This window comes from Lucilia cuprina, chromosome 2, assembly GCF_022045245.1.
Source record: "Lucilia cuprina isolate Lc7/37 chromosome 2, ASM2204524v1, whole genome shotgun sequence".
NCBI classification, from domain to species: Eukaryota; Metazoa; Arthropoda; class Insecta; order Diptera; family Calliphoridae; genus Lucilia; species Lucilia cuprina.
In genome coordinates this window covers 29,614,944-29,638,507 of record NC_060950.1, presented here as the reverse complement: position 1 = coordinate 29,638,507, position 23,564 = coordinate 29,614,944, and the positions used below count along the sequence as shown (strand labels likewise).

General features: G+C 30.3%; 1 protein-coding gene across 2 annotated transcripts in view; it reads right to left on the bottom strand.

Annotated features, from left to right (window-relative positions):
• Nucleotides 1-23,564, bottom strand: part of LOC111686678 (putative neural-cadherin 2) — a 358,230-nt gene that overhangs the window by 26,118 nt on the left and 308,548 nt on the right. For both annotated transcript variants that reach the window (XM_046946650.1, XM_046946651.1), the window contains 4 exons: nucleotides 21,848-21,985; nucleotides 14,572-15,892; nucleotides 6,753-9,060; nucleotides 1,852-2,022 (listed from right to left, as the gene is read on the bottom strand). In XM_046946650.1, the coding sequence (XP_046802606.1) occupies nucleotides 1,852-2,022; nucleotides 6,753-9,060; nucleotides 14,572-15,892; nucleotides 21,848-21,985 (3,938 nt within the window). The remainder of the gene's footprint in view (nucleotides 1-1,851; nucleotides 2,023-6,752; nucleotides 9,061-14,571; nucleotides 15,893-21,847; nucleotides 21,986-23,564) is intronic.

Here is a 23,564-nt window from a genome sequence, read left to right as displayed (position 1 = left end):
CTAGAACTGAACTAGAACTGAACTAGAACTGAACTAGAACTGAACTAGAACTGAACTAGAACTGAACTAGAACTGAACTGGAACTGAACTAGATCTGAACTAGAACTGGACTAAAGCTTAAATAGAACTGAATTAGAACTGAACTAGATGGAACATGGAAACAATTTGTTACTAATTACATACATATTTAACTTAGATTTTGCTGGAAACTATACATTTTTGTAAATGCAAAACTTACTGATCTTAGAACTATTTTTAAATTCTACTAACAAATGCAATTCAAATGAATTGTATAACAAGATATAAAATATCAATATCGATGAACAAATAACGAAATTGTAGGCATATTTTCTCATAACATTATTTCATTCCCGTCATCGAAATAGACAAAAAATTTTACTCAAGGAATTTTAGACACGTCTAATATATATACATATGTACATAAATATTGTTTAAGAAGAGCAAACAACTTAATGAAATCTCGGTAATATATCCAACATTGGAAAATTATGTACGTGTAGCTATCGCATACAATAATTGCTTGCATAGCTATGTATTTTACCACCTACACATAAGTTTTGATAAAGATCTTGCAAAATCCATAAGATGCCTTGCTCCGTGTGTTTTTGTGACTATCATAGCTTTGGTTTTTATCATCATCTTCTAAACATCAGATAAAACCAATAATACAAACCTTTTTGTTGTTATTTACACTTGGTTAAAAGTTTCAATATGAACTTTTGAAGTAGATATACTAGTTATAATAAAACTATTTGTAATTGTTTAGTTTGTAGTTTCTACTTCAAAATAATTATTAATAATATAGTGGTTTAATCAGTGTACTATTAAAACCTAATATGTATATCATTATTTAATTATATTGTCGATAAAAGTGTTTTCGGGTGATATTATTAAAAGAATAACAAATTATATGATATCCTTTAATACAATAACAATGAGTTTGCTACTTTGGTACAAAATACTCTTAATTACGTCACTAATTGTGAAAACAAACCGATAACGGAATGCAAAATGAAATTAAAAGTTTTACAGCATGTATAAATTTTAAATCACAAGATCCTTGTGGTAAATACCGATTCATTCAAATTTATGTATTATCTACTTTAGTTCTAGTTCAGTTCTAGTTCAGTTCTAGTTTATTTCTAGTTTAGTTCTAGTTCAGTTCTAGTTCAGTTCTAGTTCAGTTCTAGTTCAGTTCTAGTTCAGTTCTAGTTCAGTTCTAGTTCAGTTCTAGTTCAGTTCTAGTTCAGTTCTAGTTCAGTTCTAGTTCAGTTCTAGTTCAGTTCTAGTTCAGTTCTAGTTCAGTTCTAGTTCAGTTCTAGTTCAGTTCTAGTTCAATTCTAGTTCAGTTCTAGTTGACAGTGCTACGTTGTCAAAATTGCAACAATAATTTATTGACTTTTATACGACGGTGAGTATAATATTTAAATTTCGAAAACGAATTGTTGTTGACAACATTATATATTGTTATCGTACGCATGTTTATACTTAACGACGGATGTTATTAAAAAATTTGGTGTCTATTTGGAACCAGGCTTGTATATATTTTTTCTCTAGTTCTAGTTATTATCATTACCAACCTTGTTTCTTTCCTATTTTTATTATTCATTCACATATTTTTAATTTAAATATTCCAATATGTTGTTTCAAAACGTGTTTGGTTATTAGCTACATGAACGACAAGTGCTGCCAATATTAATATTTTTTTTAATTTTTCATTTAAAATTGTTTTTTTATAGCTACTTTCTATGCATTTTCTTAAGTGTTTTTTCAAATTTATGTTTATGCATTTAGTTCTTTTGTAAGTAACATTCTTTTCTCAATACTTACGTGCATTCATATTCATTCCACAAATCAACACAATCAAATGGATCTGGACATATTATGTTCGAACATGGACGATTTGAAGGACAATTACGTTCTAAATTTCTAGCCATTGTTGCCTGTCCCCATTGTGTGCCATTCATGGAGGGCGGCAAAGGCAAATGTTTGCCATCCAATCTGTGTAAAAAAAAGATAAAAGAATTTTTGTTAATTTTTGATACATTGTTGTAAATTGGGAAATCACAGATTTTTGATAAGAAAAATTTAAATTTTTAATTGATGTTATAATATGTAAAATAAATAATTTGTGGGGAAAATAACAAGGGAAAACAAGAACGACATATTTTTTTCTTTAATTTCTATTCAAAGATGTAATTAAAAAAGCCTCTTAATATACCAAATGAGTGTTATTAAATACAGCCGGATACACATTTAGACATGGTTACATACTTAATCATTGCAATATGTATTTAGATGTATACATATTAGGGTCATGTTTTTTCTTATGGGTTCTTGTATATATTGTAAAATGTACCGGTAAATGACAATGAAAAGTACAGCTCTACAACCACGACTTATCTGTCCGTACTAATCACTAATCAATAGACTATAATATCAATAAGGATTTTCAAAGTTTCTTCAATAATTAGTCTAGTCTAGAGATAAATAAAAACATTAATCCATAAATTAGAGAGTATGCTAGTCCATGAATCAAAGACAAACGTATAGTTGTCTAGTCCACAGAAAAGTCAAAGGACTTGTCCATATATAGGCTAGTCCATTAACAAGCGAATGCATTAATACATTATATTTAAAAGAACTCTCGAGATTACCTTATTGTATAGATGTATAATTCTGCAATATATGAACATGTATTAATTTTTTTTCTTTATCATGTAACATGTGTTGTTACGATTAATGACCATGGTTACACAACAGAAAATTTTACACATTTATAGACGTAAAAAAAACACAAACTCACGAACATACTACTCCAATCATCATCGTTATATTTGTACTTATTTTTACACAGTCACTAATGTTCACATTGTTAATACATGCGTTATTGTATTTGTTAACAACTTTAAGCTATTTGTTTGTATGTATGTATTTACTTTAACTACTAGTAATAGGGTAGCTCATAGTATCCCCGAGGATAATAAATAATTGACAATTTTCTACTTTAATCTATACAAGTGTCGTAATCATTTAATGTCTCTTTAGCTATAAATCAATCGCTAAATGTTGCACGTACAAACATTATTGGAAATTGCAACAACAATTAACAATGATGGCTTTTGTTGAAATTGAAGAAGGAAAAAGAAAAGAAATTTATTTGCTGCATGTTTTAGCTTAGAGAAACGTGAGTTTGTCATTGGAATAGGAAATGAAAGTAAAGAAGTAAAAGTGTTATTCGTATTTTTTGTTTAAAACTGAGAGATTGTTCCTTTTAAACTTCTCTTGACTGACACTTGTTTGATATCTTTTCAAGAATTTAGTGAAGAATTTATGTGATTTACTAAATTTATGCAGCAATCAGTATAGGGCTTTTATTTATATTAAATATAATGAATATACTACCAAGCTATACAAAGTCCATGATGGTTTTATAAGTTATTAGAAGAATTATATGTACATACTGGAGTATAAACTAACAGAACGTTAAATGGCTTTTTGGGAATTCATTAAACCTTTTATGCTATACGGGGGAGGATTTTCTGTAACAATCCCTAAGTAATTTTTGTAAAAGGCTTTATTCAAATTTAGGACAACTCCTTGAAACGCTGTTCGTTAAGCTGAACGGGCTACATAACTACATTTTGTAACAATTGTTGAATTTTTCTCTAACGCCAGCAATATTTTCATTACCGCGTAAAGGGTTGTAAGGCTAAAATTTTTTTACACAATATCAATTTACGTCATTTTAACATGGTGATGTCATTAGAGGCATGTACTTACAACAATCGCTTACAAGTAATTAGAAAAATCAGTCAGATATGTAGTAGGTCAGTCATTGCAATTGCAGGTCATTGATTGTCATTGATTTTTTTTGGATTTAATTAAAACTTCCTTTAATTAATCTTCCTTTAATTAAAACTTCCTTTAATCCTTTTCTTAATCTTGTAAAAGTCTTAATTACTAGACTGGAGTGTAATCTTAACAAAAAAATTTATGATGTAGATGGTATCTACTACATATACTTCCGTAAGAACTTTCAATATGTCGTGAACAAACACTGGAATGATTGATTAGGGGTATATATTTGTATTGTTGAATGTAGCGGCATATAGTCCTTTTTAAGGGGATCATGTTACTCTTATTCGAATTCTATCTTGAGTTATTCCTTCTTGTTTATTGTTATTCTCTAATCTTCTTTCTTTCATTGTTGCTTTTCTATTTATTTATTGTTCTCTTTCTTTCTAACCTTTGCCTCTTGTTACAGGTAAGTACAAGGGACATTTTCGGCGTAAATGTTTTTGTGACACTATGCGTATTGCATCCGTCAACAGCACAGTACTAATTATATCACAACAACGATACAACCTTTTTCTCAAATTTCTAAGATATTTGTATCAAATTTCAATTTTGTAGGTTTCCTACTCTTCACAAGTTTTTATTTCTAAAAACAATTTGGCTTTAAGTATTTTAATACAACAAATTTCTTATCAACAAAAGCTATTTTTTATTCAATTAAAATACATACAATTTACATTACTGTCTCCTCTGAATATCCCTATTAATTTAAAAAATATCATACTCATTGTCTAAAATAACCAACTAATGCTTGTAAATCTTAAAGTGAAAGTTTATGTTTATTTTTTGCTTAACATGTATCCTCTTTATGATCCTTTTGAATTTTACAAAAAAAAAAATGTTTGTTTGTGTTTTCTTAATACTTATTTATTTATAATGATTATGACCAATGTAATATAATATTCTCTTGTTTCGTACTTTATGAGCGTTGTTTTCTTTTTAACACAACAATTTTATAAATAATATTTAAAAAGGTGTTAAGTGGAGGAAACAAAAAAATTCTGTTTCATTAGAATCCTTATTAGTGTGGTTTCTAACATGAAATAAAAAACAAATTATAAGAGAAAATCATACTAGAGGGTTAATTTTATATAATCTTAGAAGGCTATTAAATCTTTATTATAAAACTAATATAATATAATTAAGCTCTTAATTTACTGTGTAATTATAATATGAATTACGTTAAAACATAAAAAGCTTAAGTTAATAAACAACATGTATTTGTTATTAAAATATAGTATTTAAATGAAAGACTGCAATAAAGAATGTTCATAGCGAAATATACAACTGCTCTTTTAAGTCTAGATAATTAGTCATAATTTTCTAAAGGCTTGAGCTTTTCTTAATGTGAATTTGCCATCCGAATTTCTATATTACATTATATTTTTGTAGTAATTTTTGATAAACCTAGTTTTTGGCTTTATATTTTTTATTAAATTTGTTATGTTATCTGTTAGCTTTAAAACGAAAATATAACTTAATTGTTCTTCTATATATCTTAAGACGGGCATCCTGTTACCATGAGGATTATAAAAAAACCCTAAAAAAATTTCATTCAGAAATAATCCATTTGTTGAGCAAACTCCGAATGTCTTCCTAACCAAACACTTGTGTATATTTTACATGGTTTTTAAGTTTTATTTAAGGAAATTAAGAAATTATCACAACAACACTTTCACCGCTAATAAGTATCCCATATTATTACTATTCCTACCTTAAACAAATTTGCAATTTTATAGACTCTTACTCTAAGAATATCATCTGATTTTTTCCATTCTAAACCCTTTCAACCAGATTCAATCAATTAACTTTAAACTAAATAAATTTTAAAAAAAGGTTTCTAAATTTACTACTGATTGCTTATTTTTCCCTTAAACATTTGACCCCTTTTTGTAAAAAAACCGTCAAAGTAAACATAAATTTTAATTGAATAACATCAACATGGACCAGTAGTATACAATTTGTGCCATTAAATAAGTAAACGAGCGTGTGTGACTGCTGTACAGACAAAAATTAGTTGAAAGTAGAAAAGACATTATATATAACGAAAATAACCCTAAAAGAAAGTCAAATCAAATTTATAAACTTCTTAACAGGTCACAACACGGTAAAGAGATAAAGTAAGATTAGTGACACAATAAAGATAGTGCAAAGGTCATGTATGTATACGTTATTTACGTTATTTATTTACAAGGGCATGTAAATAACCAGCAATTCCGGGTTACTGCTTTGAACTTTTAAATCTAAACCAAACTTCAGTAACGGTCTTTAAAAAATAAAATATATCTCCTAGAGACAAATGTGTACAAGTTTACTATACAGTAACAATAAATCCCAGTGTAGATTACCTATGATAGGCAATGAAATCAGTTAAATTCTGTTTGCTTAATAAATGTCACAGTTACGGTTAAGTGATTGATTTTTTATACATTTGTGTAAATTACTATAACTTTAAAAATTGCCGGGTATATATTACAACATTTAAGCAGTTTTAAAGCAGCTTTCCTTATGAGACATACACATGTGCACGGAGTAGATAAAGTTATTAAAGTAAGAAGATACAGTTGAAATGTACAAACAGATGTTTGAGAGAGTTAATTCATTTCACAATAAGAAAAGGAGCTTATTCAATATAAAACACTCACTATAACTGTATTCACACTTATTTAATATTTTCCGAAAATGGCGTTAAATGAAAATTATTTCATTTAATATGAGTGAGTGAAAAAAACTAAACTTCACTTTAATTTCTTTCTTAACATTATACTCTTTTGAACTACTTATTAACACACCTTAAAAAAACACTTTTTTCATTTAACCTCTAAAGGTTTATACAAGCAAACACAAGCCATATATACATAAATCATTCTTACCTGATATCATCTAGACAGGAACGTTGAAAATCTCCCAAAACTTCAAAAGTCTTAACGCCTGTATACTCGGCCTTGCCACCGGCATACACACCCTCCTGTTTGTCAATCGTCAGCCACTGATGGCCATGATAATTAAATGTTTCATTATAACGTCTACCCTCACCGCCATCGAGTTCGATAAGAGCAGCTGAACCATAACGGCTAACTTTTACCACGTGCCATTGACCATCATTGACGGTGATGGAGGTGAGGGCGACATTGTGTTCTTCTGGCCTTAATGAGTTCAAATTAAATCTGAATTGTAGATGTCCCTGCTGAAGTTCCAATATGGCGTACTCACGATGATGTTGATCGGAGACACGAAAGATTTCACCTTGCATTTCCCTCGTACGAAAACGTAGCTGAAGTTGGGTGGAGAAACGATCGGGTTCAAAGGATAAGGCAAATTTGACATAACTTTGGGGTTTGAACGTTGTAGGTATGGTGGGTATGTTACACATGGGTCCCATCCAGCCGGGCTGACAATGGCATTTTGCCTGCACTAAACTGGCCACACAGTTACCTTGTTCCCAACATCTGGCAGTGTGATCGGTTTTCAAGCAAACCTCATCAGTTTGAGGACAGCCGGGATAGCTATTGCGGGCCAAGGCGGGAAATGCTAAATCATAATGCTCCGAATTGTGCACAACGTTTCTTATGCAGCCATCAAATCCTTTAGAGGTAAAGGCATATTGCCAGTGGAAGAGCGACTGATCGAAATGCTGTCTATAAAGACCACCCAATTGGAGGGGTGTATTTAAGTTGAGAGCCTCATTAAAAGGTGGTATAGTGCCTTGAGCTTGACAAGTGTTATCATCAAATTCAGGAGTAGAGCCATCCTCCATTTCATAGACATCTGCCGAACGACAAAAGTCCACTACCATGCGTATGTTTTCGGAATTCCAAAATATGTCCAGCCTATGCCATACACCATCGTCTAAAGTCTTTTTAGTTTTAATTCTCAATTCTAAAGTGCCCGAGCCAAAGTCTATAAGTAAACGAGGATAACCCTGTTCCAGTTCAATGGCTATAAAGTCGGTGACTACCAGCTCGTCAGCTTTGGGAGGTACTATGGGACCATTGTATAAAATCAAGCCATCGGCTTCTTTGGTTATAAACTCCAAAGACAAATGTGACTCTTCGCATAGCTGAAGAGGCGGATACCAGGACCAGCCATTTCCTTTAAAACTGCGGGTATTTTGTTGACATCTAGGACCATTATAGCCTATAGGACAGGCGACACAACGTGGACCGTTACGCGTCTCCACACAGCGGCCACCATTAAAACAGTTCAGTGTGCGGCAGGAGTCTTCTTTGCTGTAATTGCGGGCCTTGCAATAACATTCGGCGGTTATGTCTAGTCTTACGCCTACCAAGGCAGTTTTGTTAACATTGACTGTATAAGGAAGTCTATTAATTTCTACACGATTGGTGCAAGAGCCCTCACATTTACCCGGCTCTTGCAGACACTCATCTATGCCTACCATTGTGATGTTCAGACCCAGCTCCCGCTCTATTTCTTCACGTTGCATTAGCACTACACCATTCAATCTGACGGCCTTAAAGTAAGGCTGTTGGTTGGCAGGGCGGGCAGAAAAGTGAACATCTGTATAACCTTCACTTTTAGTTTGGACACTAAACACATCAACCATATCACGCTCGGTGTAAAGTAATTCAGCCAGTTTATCGCGAAATCTTTCCAGTTTGGAACGCATTTGCTTGTGCTGCATGAAATCCCAAGTCCGCACAAATTCTTCATCACTAATACCTTGTAGGCGCATAGAACCAGCCTGCTGTACAGCTTCCTGGGTTATATCTCGAACTATGACCGTCATATTCGATGGCACATCAACTTGGCCCTGCTCACGATCATAAACTTTAAAGCGCAGATTGTAGCGACCTCTACGGGTGCCAGCTTTCATGTTTACAATACCCGTATCGGTGTCCAATTTGAAACGTTGATGTTCCTGTTGTTCCCAATAGTACTTTTTGTCCACCACGTCCCAATCATCTAGATCGTGGACATACACCCGCCCAATGGGGGTGTCATGTGACTGGCCCTGATAATTATAGACCAGCACTTCCTTGCTGCCTGGCAGCATTTTATTATCATTAACATCGCCTATAATTACTGTTAATGTTGAAGTGCCAGTCATGGCTGGTGAACCATTGTCTTTGATTTCGATGGGTATGAGGTAGGATTTTTGTTGTTCACGGTCGAAGGGTCGCAAAGAAGAAATAATCGCAGCGCCATTACCATTATCAGCTCCTGGGAATGTTGTCGTGTTATTCATTTATTTGTTAATACATCAACACAAAAAAAAAACAAACAGTAAAATGTTTCAATGGAACATTCATTCATTCCGTCATCCAATCCCACAGCCATTTAAAACGTAAAGTACATTTATGGTAAGAGCGCGTATATATTTTTTGTTTTATTTTAATTTTAATTTAAATAAAAGTTAATTTTGTTGATTGCCAAATGTATTTAAGTGGATTTTTTGTACATATGCAGAGGATTTTCCCGCAGCAGCGTTAATTTTTTGGCATAATTTGCGACCCAATAGCGTAGTCATAAAGATAAAAGAGAATCAGAAAAAAAGGAAAAAAACAAAATTTTATTGGAAAATGTTAATAAATTTTAAGTTATGAATTTTTTTGGATTATTTTTTTAATAAAAGCATTTATATTTTAAAATAAAATACCAAGCTAAATGTATGCTATGTATTGTTATTTGTTTAACAGCCTGAAAATATGCTTTAAATATTTGTGCTTTGCTAGGCTAATGATTAAAATTTCAATGGTATCAATTAAGTTTATTAAAGTTTTCAATTAAATAAATATTTAAATAATTGTTTTGTATATACATATGTATTGAAAAAAATATATATATAAAAAAAAATAAATATTACACATGCATTTACACAATACATTTGTAATATTTCCATTAATTTAACAATTTGAAATTATGCAAACAAAAATTGTGTATTCTCGCTTGATTGCTTTTAAAATTGTTTGGTTTTTCTATTGCTTTTAAATATATTTTTTATTTTTTTGTGGAATTTTTTTTTGATTATCGAATTTTAATGGAGGCAAAGATAACTAAATTTGATAGAAATTTGCATAAATAATAGTTTCTGTTTTTAAATTTGCAATTTTAACAATTGTCAACTTTTGTTTGCAAAAAGGTTTTGTAAACATTTTTTTGGTATTTTTATTTACATATTTACATGTTTGTTTGTCAAAAAAATTTTTTTTATCATTTTTAAAAACTTTACTTTTCCTTTCATTAATAATCACAAATTTAACCGTTAAATTACATATATTTTTATGCAAAACTTTAGTGTTATTTTATAATATGTCAACAGTACGAAATCGAGTCACATAACAATTCTCCATAAAGGATATAAAAGAATTTATAATATTAATATTCAAAATGTTTCACTTATCTTACTCTTATTCTTTCTGTCACGTTGTGTTCCTGGGAAATAAAATTTTAAGTAAATTCGAATGAGTAAAACATCTTTGTGCCAATGTTACAATTATAACATTTAACTAACTAACTAATTAATTAGCTAACTAATCAACTAACTAACTAACTAACTAACTAATCAACCAACTAACTAACTTCCTTTACACACAAGTGCTTTTCTAAATTTGGCGTATACGTTATTTGTAATATCAATAAAAAAACGTATACGTACAGTGTAATTATTGTAAAAAATTAAATACTTAAAAAAGTAACGATTTATTTTCTGATACGTACAATCTTCTGTATGATAAGCAATACAATTCTGCCTCAGAGATCAAATCAAAATTCTGAAGGGTTTGCTATGAGCCTGAGAAACTTTTTTTTATACAATTCAATAACTATATGCGATTTCACAATAGTAAATGTGTAGTATTCTTTAAACATTAATTCGGTTAAGACGCGAACATTGTCAGCAATTCCGAAATAGAAATTATCTTTCTTTGAAATTTTGATATTTGCAAAAATGGATACTTGTTGCTTCGGTCTTGGTAATGTGGAGTGGAGTTTTCTTGCTTGTATTGTATTAGATACAGTATTTAAAGTAATTCTGGTTACTGAAGGAGCTATTATTCTAATCTATATATATAAAAATGAATGTGTGTTTGTTTGTATGTTTAAACGGCTGAACCGATTTTCTTTAAATTATCACAGCGATTTCCTGTATGTCTGGAATAGGTAATAGGTTGCTTTTTATTTTGAAATTTCATGTGGGCGATGTGGGCCCACATTTAGAAAATATAAAATTCGTATATTTGAGATAATATAACAGTTAGAGTCCTCAAATTTCTTTCGGAGCTACTTTAGTGTCAATATAATTATTTAGGATAAAAAGTTGGCGGACTAGCGTTAGGGGGCGTGGCACCTCCCATATAAATTAAATACAAAAATTCGTTTATCTTGGAAACTATTACAGATAGGATCTTAAAATTTTGCACGAATAATTTTAGCATCCATGTAAACATTTTAGGTAATAAATTGGCGCACTATTATGGGAGCTTGGAACCCCATATAAATATAATAGAAAAATGCGTATATCTGAGAATCTATTACAGCTAGAATCTATGAATAACTTCGACATTCATGTGAACATTTAGAAAATAACGGGCGGACACTTAATGGGGGGGGGGGGGCTTGGCACCACATATATGAATTAAATAAAAAAAATTTTATATCTTGAAAACTGTTAGACAATTCCAACTTTTTATAGATAGATATAAATTGGCGAACTTACAATAATTTTCTTGGCATTTCTCATATGTAACAACAAAATTTTTATAATTTAGTAACTAAATAAATAATTTTTTTGGTTATTATGTATTTATTTTAGATGGTGTAGCGAAGCATTCCGGGTATTAGCTAGTATGCAATATAAAATGTTAAATGTGTAACAATCCAGATAATTTTGTAAATTTGTACAAAAATATTTTCAAAGTTAAAGTATGTACATAATAAGGAGGTGATTTGCCATTGAAATAAAATCAAGACGTAATTTTCAACACTTTGTGTAAACGTTGACAATAAATACTATTTTGTACATTTAAAACTTCTTAACTTTAACAAAAGCCAACAGACACTCAAAGTTAAAGCTTAATATTCTGCCAAAAGATTTTTAGAAAAAAATGAGGAAAAAGTCGGCAACTTTTCTGTTGTTCTTGTCTCTGCTTAACCTGTTGCCATTAATTACCCTAAGTAAAATTAGTTTACAAAAAATTCTTTTTCATAATATTAAAGAAATAAAAGAAAATTTAAAACACAAGAGACGAATTTACAGAAATGTAAGTATATATTTAAAAATACATTATTTAAAAGTCGTCATTAAAGGCAACCGGAAATAAACAAACCAACGAGTTGAGTGGAAATTTCCGTTTAGGAACTAGAATATTAACAACACAACAATAATAGCACAACAGCAAAGTGTTAAAATAATGTAGCCATTGACATTTCCGTAACAACTACTTTACAAGGATACTACTTACTTTTAATAAGAGCTACAAATAATTATTGTATAAGAAACTAAATTAATTACTTACAGAAGGTAGTCTTTTTGGTTTGCCAACGTAAAATTTTACACTTAAAACTTTAAAATATTTTTAAAAAATTTTAACCATAAAACACTTGTTAGATCATTAGAAATAATTACTTTTAACGGGAATTGTTAAGAATTTTAAAACCCTTAATATTAATTAGAGATTAAAGTGAAATATTTATAATGAATTTTAAAAAGAATTTCTGGTAAACAGTAATATGAAAGAGAAATAGACACTACGTTCTCTTTAAAACAAAAAAAAAAAAATAAAAATAAATAAAATAAACAAATTTTGAACATAGAAATAAAAATAAGTTTAAAAAATTCGATTTTTTTCATGTAAAACAAGTACGGGCGTGACCGACCATATGATACCCTACACCTGCTATGAAAAATATTGACCAAGCCGGATAAATTTTTTTGAATATATTTATATTTATATAATATTTATTTGTGCTGAATTTCATTGCGATATTTTTGTTTATAAGTAAATTTTGGACATTCAAGTAATATTCAAAAGGCGACTTTGTATGGGAGGCCCGATCTTTATGAAATTTTGAAAGGTCATCAAGGTTTTATAAAACGTAGTTGTGCCGCTTTTTATCGATATACAGTTATATTTAACATAATTATGAGCTCTTTTCGGGGGGTGCTGTATGAGGCTAGGTGAAATACTGAACCGATTTTATTAATTTTCAATAGGCTTCGTCCTTGGGTCAAAAAAGCGTGTGTTTCAAATTTCATCGAATTATCTTGAAAATTGCGACCTGTACTTTGCACGGATGTTTGTAACATACAAAAATATTGGTCCAATACAAACCTTTAAGTATACCGATCGATTCAGAATCATTTTTGAGTCGATTAAGACATGTCCGTCTGTCCGGCTGGCTGTCCATGTAAACCTTGTGCGCAAGGTACAGGCCGCAATTTTCAAGATAATTTGATGAAAATTTACCAAACATTTTTTTGGCACAGGGACGAAGCCTATTAATGATTTGGATTTATGGTAATATTCAACATAAAAGTTTCTTTATAAGAAAGAAAAATGTTAAAAATATACTCATGGTGTAGGGTATTATATGGTCGGCCATGCCCGACTATACTTTCCTATTTGTTTTAATTTAAAAATAGCTAAAATCTATAATGGACCGATTAAATCCAAAGTCTACACGTTTCATATTACATGTATGAAATTTTATTAAATTATCTCCAAAATTGTGGGATTTTCATGGGTGGACGGACATGGCATAATACAAACAGCAGCAAAGACGTGTAATACCTCTATATTGGTTTAATGTATAAATATGTATTGTGATTATTCGATTTACTAGTTGCATAGCTCCCATTTAGTATAATCCTTTTGCCAATCTCTGGTATTGAATAATCTATGATTAGTAATTACTTATAATAATGTTTGTATTTTTTAGAAATTAATAATTGAAATACAAAAAAAGTAGAATTCCGCTGTTACAAAAAAATTATAAATATGTCAAACTGAAGATTGTGATTGAAATATAATGAAATTTTTTACTGCTTAACAATTGTCTGCTATTAAAAATAAATCAACATTTTGCTGTATTTTATTTTTCTTTAATGAAATGTCTTCGTTTCTTTTCCACATCGCTTTGCCATTGATTGATTTTAATTAACAATTATAAAGACACTAATTGCATTTATAAAAAAATATTTATGAAATTGATAGACAGACAAAAAGGCAATCAAACAAACACACCAGCAGCAACAAAAGACAAAAGAAAAAAACATAAATAAAATATAAACAAATGCAAATTTTAATGAAAATCATAAACAAATGATTGATGGTTGAGAGAATAAATTTAAACATGAATAAACAAGTTTAAACAAAATTAAACATATACAAAACTCAAAAAAATAATATAAACTAATGCATACTTCTAGGCTTATGGCAGTGTTTTGATTGGTTTAATTGTTTCGTAATAGCAGACAGTTTTAATTGAAATAATTCTAATTCAATTGTTGTTTGTTTGTATTTGTATGGCAAATATAAATAAAATTATGTACAATTATAATTTGCCAAAAAGTCACTTTGTTTTCAGTAGCTAAACAGATCAAAAGTTTAGAAATCTAATTTTATATAAATACTATAATTGTGTTCAATTAACATAATAAAACAATAAAACCATTAACCACAATTAGCACAAATATTAAAGTTATTTTTAAATTAAACATTTTAAATTACTCACTTCTATCATATTCCAGCTTAAAACTCGATCTTATCACATCGCTGGCCATAGGATCCATACGAAATGTGAAGGGTCCTCCGTTCCCTCGCGCTCTATCGTCAGCATCTTTAGCTGCCACTTCTATAAATTTACGCGGGCTAACATTTTCAGGTAAAACGGGACGATAATCCTCCTTAAATACGGGAGCATTATCATTGACATCTTTAACGATGACCGTAAGTACCGCAGTCGCTGTGCGCGGTACTACACCATCATCTACCGCCAAAATTTCCAGTTGATGTCGTTCGTTGGTCTCACGATCTAAAGATCTTTGTATGCTTATCGCTCCCTTATCGCTAATAGCAAATTGACGTTTACGATTACTGGCTCTTACCAGTTTATAGCTAACCTTACTCTTGCCACCCTGATCGGCATCGGTAGCTTTGAACTGTTCCAATATCGTGCCAACTTTTGTATCTTCATACACCGACAATTCGATGCGTTCCCTCTCGAAATGCGGTGAGTTATCATTGATGTCACGCAGCTTAACCACCACCCATGAATAGGCCAAATGATATTTATCACTATCATTATTGCCCATATCGTTGACCTGTATGCGAAAACGAAAACCACTGCTCTGCATGGGATCTTCATAGTCCAACGGCTGTATGATTTTCAAGGAACCAGTACCATCAGTATTACGTACCATTGCAAATTTATCCGAACCCAAACCACTATTGGGCACTACTTTATATTGAAATGAATTTGTTTCATCCTCATCCTGCACTGTCACCGTTAGTATAGGTGTTTCTGGTATATAAGTGCCATTTGTTTCATCCACCTCCGTGAACCATTCGTCCTTGGTAAACATGGGTGGCATATCGTTTAAATCTTTTACTCTTATAGAAGCCGTACCAGTACCCTTAAGTCCACCACCATCCATGGCTACCACTTGTATGGAGTAGTCGGGCGTCCGCTCACGATCCAGACAACAGACTGCTGTCTTGATAACACCCGTATCGGGTTCGATTTCGAATATTGGTGCTCCCGTCTCTTCTTCGATGACATTTTTCTCTATCGAATATATAAGTTTGGCATGTGTACCCTCGTTGGGATCATCATAGTCTACGGCTGACATGGTCATCACTGCTAAACCGGAGGTGCCATTTTCCGTTACGTTACCATAATAAACGCCCTGAGGAAATTGTGGTGTATTGTCGTTGATATCTTTGAGATTAACTTGTATGTCGGCATAGCCGACTAGACCTTCACCGCCCTCATCTTGGGCAAATACTGTAAAGCGCCATTGTGGTCGGCCATTCGGTTGATCGCGATCAAGGGGCTGTAGGAAAAGAAAAAAAAAAACATTAATAATATTTTTATTTTTTTTAATTATATTTTTTTTACTTTTAAATAAATTAAACTTTTAAATGTTTGTAAAAAAACAAATATCAATGTTTGTGGTTATTTATTTTTTATTAATGTGTATGTTTGTGTATTTTGAAATTTAATTATAATTGTCAATCTAATAAGCTTATGTTAATGTCTGCGAGATAATTAAAATTATAATTGATTTTTTTCAAATGCATGTTTTGTTTGCAATTTATATATTAGCATGTTAAACATGAAATGAACAAATATTCGTTGATGAAAAATAAGTAAGAAATTATAGGTGGATATAGCCGACCCTAAGATTTAAATATATTTTATTATAGTATAGGACTAAAGTGGTTTATATTGCAAATAAATATTGTCACGATGCTTTTAGCATCTTTAAACGATCACATATTTGCAAGCAATGTTTATATAATGATCAGCCTGTGTATGTGTCCTGATCAGTTTCTCGCTTATTGCTGCCATGCCAAGCGCTCATTTAAGAAACTTTCGAAAAAGAAAATATTTATAATATAACATAAACATTATGCTGTATTTTAATAAACGCTCAAAACCCGTAAGTTAAAATGTAAAATGCAATTTCGTAGTACAAATGATGGACGGCCTTATTTCACGGTGGTCTTTTTCATCTACTGGCTAGACTTGACATCTACTAGTAGACGCCCCCGAATCCTTCAATAAAGAACTCAGGTGGCATAGTAGACCCGTGGCGGAATGACAGGCTGTATAGGCTCAAGTCCAATGCACACCCCGACAAGGAAGAAGCAATCACTGGTCTAAAGTCAACTGAAGGGGGTGACAAGTCCCAACATCAGGTTAAATCTAACCCCCGGTTATATCGGAGGATAACCACCCGTATGATGCCATGAAAGATTGCAATATTTAAAATACAATCCACATCATCTAATGACCCATTCAGTGCATTCCTTAACCTCTTTAAGCCCGCGCGACCACACACCTAGAGACATATTTGGTAGTTCAAAATACACAACAAAATGGATTAGGATCCCTCTTTTATGAACAGATAATGTAACAAAGAAAATAGATATTTCAAAGTCAATAAATTTCAATAATTGCCACGTCGCTTAGCATGTTTCAATATATCCTGTTGAGATGGCAACAGCACCGAAAAAGAAAAATCAGTACTAGTCAATCAATTTATCGCATCAGTTCCATTCTCATGATCATAAAGATCACTCTACGGGATGACAGGCAACCATTGAATACTGACCTGACAATTCCCCAGCATATACCGGCGTCCAATTTCACGAACGGTAAGATATACCGTTAGGATTTAGGAATTCAATATGCCCAATATTAATTCCCGGGAGTATAATGTTAACATTGCCAACTAGATATATTTGATAATTTGAAATAAATCTTTGACGACACGCCGCTTTTTATTAAAATTAATTTTTGTAAATCTGTTATAAATTCAAATTTCTACTTAATACTGATGTAACACTACTGAAGAAATTTACATTAAATGTACATACAGGAAATATCCGATGTTGGTAAAGTTCCACGTCCTCTTTGTGTGATTCAATTAGATATTAATATTATCAAATTCTATGTAGATTTTGCCATATTAGTAAGTCCGTCAGTATGTCAGTACATCCACCAAAAACGTGTACAGTGGACGGACGTTCAGTAGTACGAAGGCATATTATTACGAATAGGTAATTTGTTGCATTGTCTCCTCTATCCCAGCAAAAAATAGAAGCAGATTTGGAAAGCATTTGCTAGGGCCTACACTTGTTATGAAAGATTACATGATTTAAATATTCTCGCGTAGAGGCTCTTTCTAGGGAATCCAAAATGTGCATATTTCACAGTGCTGAAATTGTGCACACAGATCCTTGATTTAAAAATTTAAAAAGCTACAAACATCGGTATTCAAAATATTTTGTGCAAAGCAATAATTTTAAGATGCTGTTGAGGAAGCATTCAGGTATGAAGTATATATTTTTTGCTTCCAAATCAAGAATATTTTTGCTGGGAATATTTTGTTAATGTTCCCAGATTGTTACGCAGAAAATGCTCTTTAGGTGGTATTGAACATGGTCCTTTTTTTATACCCTCCACCACCATCAGTGGTGATAGAGGGTATATATAACTTTGTCATTCCGTGTGTAACACCAAGAAATATTCATCTGAGACCCAACAAAGTATATATATTCTGGGTCCTTATCAAATTCTGAGTCGATCTACCTATGTCCGTCTGTCCGTCTGTCTGTGAAAAACACGCTCACGATAAAACGAAGCAATAGAAGTTAACCAAATTCACTCATTAGTTAATCAAGACATCGATATAAAATTTGGTACAAATAATGATCTTATATACAGAAATATTACAATGAATGATTTTTTGGATCGGTCCATATTTGGTCATAGCTCCCATACAAGGTCCCCTACCGAAAATCACTTAAACGCGCATAACTCATTACTAAATTAAGATATCGATATAAAATTTGGTACAAGTAATGATCTTATATACAGAAATATTAAAATGAAAGTTTTTTTGGATCGGTCCATAATTGGTCATAGCTCCCATACAAGGTCCCCTCCAGAAAATCACTTAAACGCACATAACGCATTACTAAATTAATATATCGATATAAAATTTAGTACAAGTATTGCTCTTAAATACAGAAATATTACAATGAAAGTTTTTATGGATCGGTCCATAATTGGTCATAGCTCTCATTCAAGGTCCCCTCCCGAAAATCACTTAAACGCACATAACTCATTACTAAATTAGGATATCGGTATAAAATTTGATACAAGTATTGCTTTTATATGCTGAAATATTACAATGAAAGATTTTTTTGATCGGTCCATATTTGGTCATAGCTCCCATACAAGGTCCCCTCCCGAAAATCACTTAAACGCGCATAACTCATTACTAAATTAAGATATCGATGTAAAAATAATTGGTCATAGCTTCCATAGAAGGTCCCCTCCCGAAAATCACTTAAACGTGCATAATTCATTACTAAAGATTTCGATATAAAATTTGGTAGAAGTATTGCTTTTATACTGAAATATAACCATGAAAGTTTCTTTGGATCGGTCCAAATTTGGTCATAGCTCCCATACAAGGTCCCCTCCCGAAAATAACTAAAACGCACATAACTCATTACTAAATTAAAATATCCATATAAAGTTTGGCACAAGTGTTGCTCATATATAGAGAAATAATAATATGAAATGTTATTCCGATGGGTCCATAATTGATCATAGCTACCACACAAGGTCCCTCTTAGAAAAACACAGATACAAGGTTCCCTTTCGAAAATCAGAAAAAACGCACATAACTCATAACCAAATATTGATATCCATACATTTATCAAAAATATTGCTCTTATATACATAAATTTACTATAAAATTGTTTTACGACTGGTCCATATTTGGTCATAGCTCTCATTCTAGGTCCAGAAAATCACTTAGATTCACAATATTTATTACCAAGTAATGATATAGATACAGAATTCTGAAATTTTGTAATTGGACATAGCTCCCATACAAAGTCCTTTTACGAAAATCTCTTAAACGCACATTACTTATTACCAAATTAAGCTATTGATACATAATTTGACAAAAATATTAGTTTTGTATACATCTATTTCTCCTATATTAGGCCCTGTCCCTAAAAGTGCTTTAACCGTATTTAAAAAGCATTATCAATTTGTGTTGAACAAAATTTTGTGTGGAACATAATTATATATGTATTTGTATTTTGAAAATCTCTAAATCTTTCACAAACGTACATACAAATTGCATGCAAATTACTAAATTTATAATGTTCAATAAATCTTGGAATTGTAATAGATTTAACTTTTGGGATTTTTTCTATTAAAGACATGAGAAAACTTATTTCTACAAATATTTGATCAATTAGAAAAGTAATAACATAAAAGTAGCTGGTGGAGGGTATATAAGATTCGGCACAGCTGAATATAGAACTCTAACTTGTTTTACATTGAAAAGTCCCTTGTTAGATATTTCTTTAAAACATATTATAATCAAACCTACTTTTTGTTTGGGTGACTGTTTCGGTAACCTTTTATGTTGTACAGTACTGTTTACAAATTTGTTAATAGTTTTTGAATATATTTGAGATAATATAATATTTAGTCCATAAATATTTTTGATGCCACTTTAGTCGCAATACGATTATTTAGGACAAAAAGTAGGCGTGTCACCTCCCATATAAATAAAATACAAAAATTCGTTTATCCGCGAAACTAATCGAACTAAATTTTGCACTAAGAATTTTAATATTTATCTGAATTTTGGAGGAAACACAACGGAATTTTATCTAGGGTGAAGAGGTTGTTTGAGGAGTTAATGATAATCATTCCCCATTTCATTGTAAAACTTATACTAATATAATTTTTATATTAATACAATTTTTACACTTAATGTTTTTAATGTATTTTTTAAGTTTAATTCTATGTAACGAATTCTATGTACAGAAACAAAAAAAAAAGTTGTTTTGAAATCATTTGCTATCATTACCACATGTTTATATACTAGGGTTGACCCAAAATGGAAATTTAAATTTTAGTTACCTTTTAGATACAATTTTTAATAATTTTTGTCCTGATCCTTGATCCATAATAATGTTAAAATGTTTCTTTTTTAAGGATTTTATGATTTTTTCATATATCTAGCTTTTTAACTACTTAATTAACATAATTATTCCTAAGCAAGCGCACATAGATTTCTGTAAATTCAAATAATTTTAATCAAGGTTTAATTTTTAAAAGCGATATATTTAATTGAGGATTATAAATTTCCCAAAAACTAGAAAGTTTTTATTACTTTGGCTTTTACAGATTGAATTAGTTCTATGAAAGGAATATGAAAAAATCATAAAAACCTGAAAAAAGGACATTTTTATCATTTGAATTAGCTCACCAAATATTGATATTAGGACAAAAATTTTAAGAAATGTTATATTAGAATCAATTAAACATTGACGCCTTTGTTTTTTCCATATAATTGGTCCACCCTAGTATATACATACATAAACAACATATGTACATATACATATTTACAATACATACTTATAATTTTAACCAGACTCATGATTTTTAAGTTCATTTTCATGTTGTTGTTTTACTATATTTTTTTGTTGTTCTATAAAAAAAAAAACTTTTTCATGTTAACAGGATTTTCGTCTATGTTTTACATAATCTTTATATATATTTGTGGTGAAAAGAGTATTAAATATTTTTGTTAAGTACTAAAAAGCTTTTAGTTTTTGAAAAAAAAGATATAAAACTATATTTGAGCAAAAGGGTAATGCAAAAATTTTAATTGTTAACATTTATCTTTAATGTTAAACAATCTGAATTTCTACTTTTAAAAATATTTTTTTTAACACAATTTTAATTTAAATTTAAAATAATTAGAGAAAATGTGGTCCTTTAATTTTGCAAACATATTTAATGAAATGTCAAAGTTTTTTTTAAATTAATTTCCTTGCAGTACTCTTATGTCCATGCAGTGTACAAATGCAAAGGAAAGAAAAAGTTTTAATTTAATTTTGTAGTTGTTTTGTTGGCATTTAATAAAGACTACTAATATGACCATTAGTACAAGACCAATGTTATTTAGTTGGGTTAGTGTAATAAAAACCGGAAAAAGAAAATTAAATAAAAAAAAATACAAAGAATAAATTGAGTTAAACATAATTAGCAAAGGGATACAAAAATGATGATAAGTATGCCATTTCGTAGAGTTTTTTAAAATTTTGAAAAAAAAAACACACTGAAACCTTTATTTAAATAAGTAGTTTTTGCTCTTTTCAAAGAATTTAATTTACTCACTTTAAATTAGAAATATATTTTATATCAGATTTTAATACTATAGATAATATTTGAATCAACTTACCTTTAAAACAAAAATATCACCCGTTGTACGATTTATATCAAATTTACTATTAGCTGTATTGTCAGGATCTATACCCTGACCGGTGAGAAAATATACAATATTTATGGGTCTATCTACATCGCCATCGGTGGCAGTAACCTTAAAAGGAAATAAAATACAATAAGAATTTATTGAAATTACTAGCAGCAATAAAAAAATTTATTGACTTATTGCTATATTTAAATTAATGATTTAAAAATAAATCACACGCACTTACAACATTCAGTTTCTTGAAAATTTGTACATATATATTTACCAGCAACTGCCAAATATTATATTTGTATTATTTTTTCTTTCTGTCTGTGTGTCTTTTAGCTGCTGGCCTTTTTTTTGTCAAAAAGTGTTAAGTTTATTTCAGGCTTATATCAGTATCCCTGAATGTATGTATTGTATATGTATGTATATAGTTATATGGAGAGAATTTATGTAGCAAAAAGTTTTCTCGTATATAGCACTGTGCATTGTACAATGCACAGTGCCAGATTTTCCTAATCTACACGCAGATAAAAAACATGATTGTGGTAACCATGTTCTGAAAGCCACATATTATGGTTAAAATTAAGATTGTAGTCTAAAGAACTATTGTTATTGTAACAATTTTGAAATATTATTTAAACATTTTTATCATAATATTTTTTATTTATCATAATATTGTTTGTTAAACATTACTACATTATAATCCACTATGATCAAAATGTCGTTTAAATAATCAGTAAAATTACAGTTTCATAGTTACCATTACACAGTTATTGAAAAAAGAATTATTTTTCAGTGAATCATACTCAAATTTTTAATTGCTATAAACATGAAAATAATAACAATAACAACAATATTGTTTAAATAAAATTAAAATTATACTTAAATGTTTTTGATTACAATATATTGTTACAGTGAACATAGTATAGTAATAGCATGCTTTTAATTATACTCAAGAATACCAAAATTGGCACTAACACAAGACGTGGTCGTGGACATTATATTAACGCATTTTTCACTTACGTAGACATGTACTTCGCCTACTTATTTAAGGCATTCTGATCTTATAAGGGTTTATTTAGTTTACTGTTTTTAAGTAAGTGCTTTTAATTATACTCAAGAATACCAAATTGACACTAACACAAGAAGTGGGCGTGGGTATGTGAAAAATTGAACACCATACTTCTAAAATTAGATTTTTGTTGTACCAGAATGTATTAAATGTGTCACTGGTAATATAAAAATTAATAATTAGGTACTGTAAATATTGGATCAAATAAACAATATAAACAGTGATTTAATCTACCAGAAGTTGTGTATAACAAAGGGACATATAGATCGGTATACGATCGTAAATAATGTCTGTACATGCCCTGCAAGTAGATGCTCTGCAAAAACGAAGACAGGTCTGAAACTAACTTAAATATATGAAAAATAAACTTCATTTTACATTGAAATATCCTAGTTAAGGAGTATGTAATCCATCCATGCATTAGCTCGGAGTAATCCCAAAATAACGGATCATTTACCTTAATAATTTTTACAGGAAGTAAGGAGCGTGTAAAGAGCAAACTAAAAATAATCCAAATATAAAGAATGAAAATACTTCATTAAACATTGTATCCCAAAAAAAAAATAAATTATATTTATTTTATTTTAAATTCATTCTGTTTAGCTTATCACAGTCAGAATAGTATTTTAT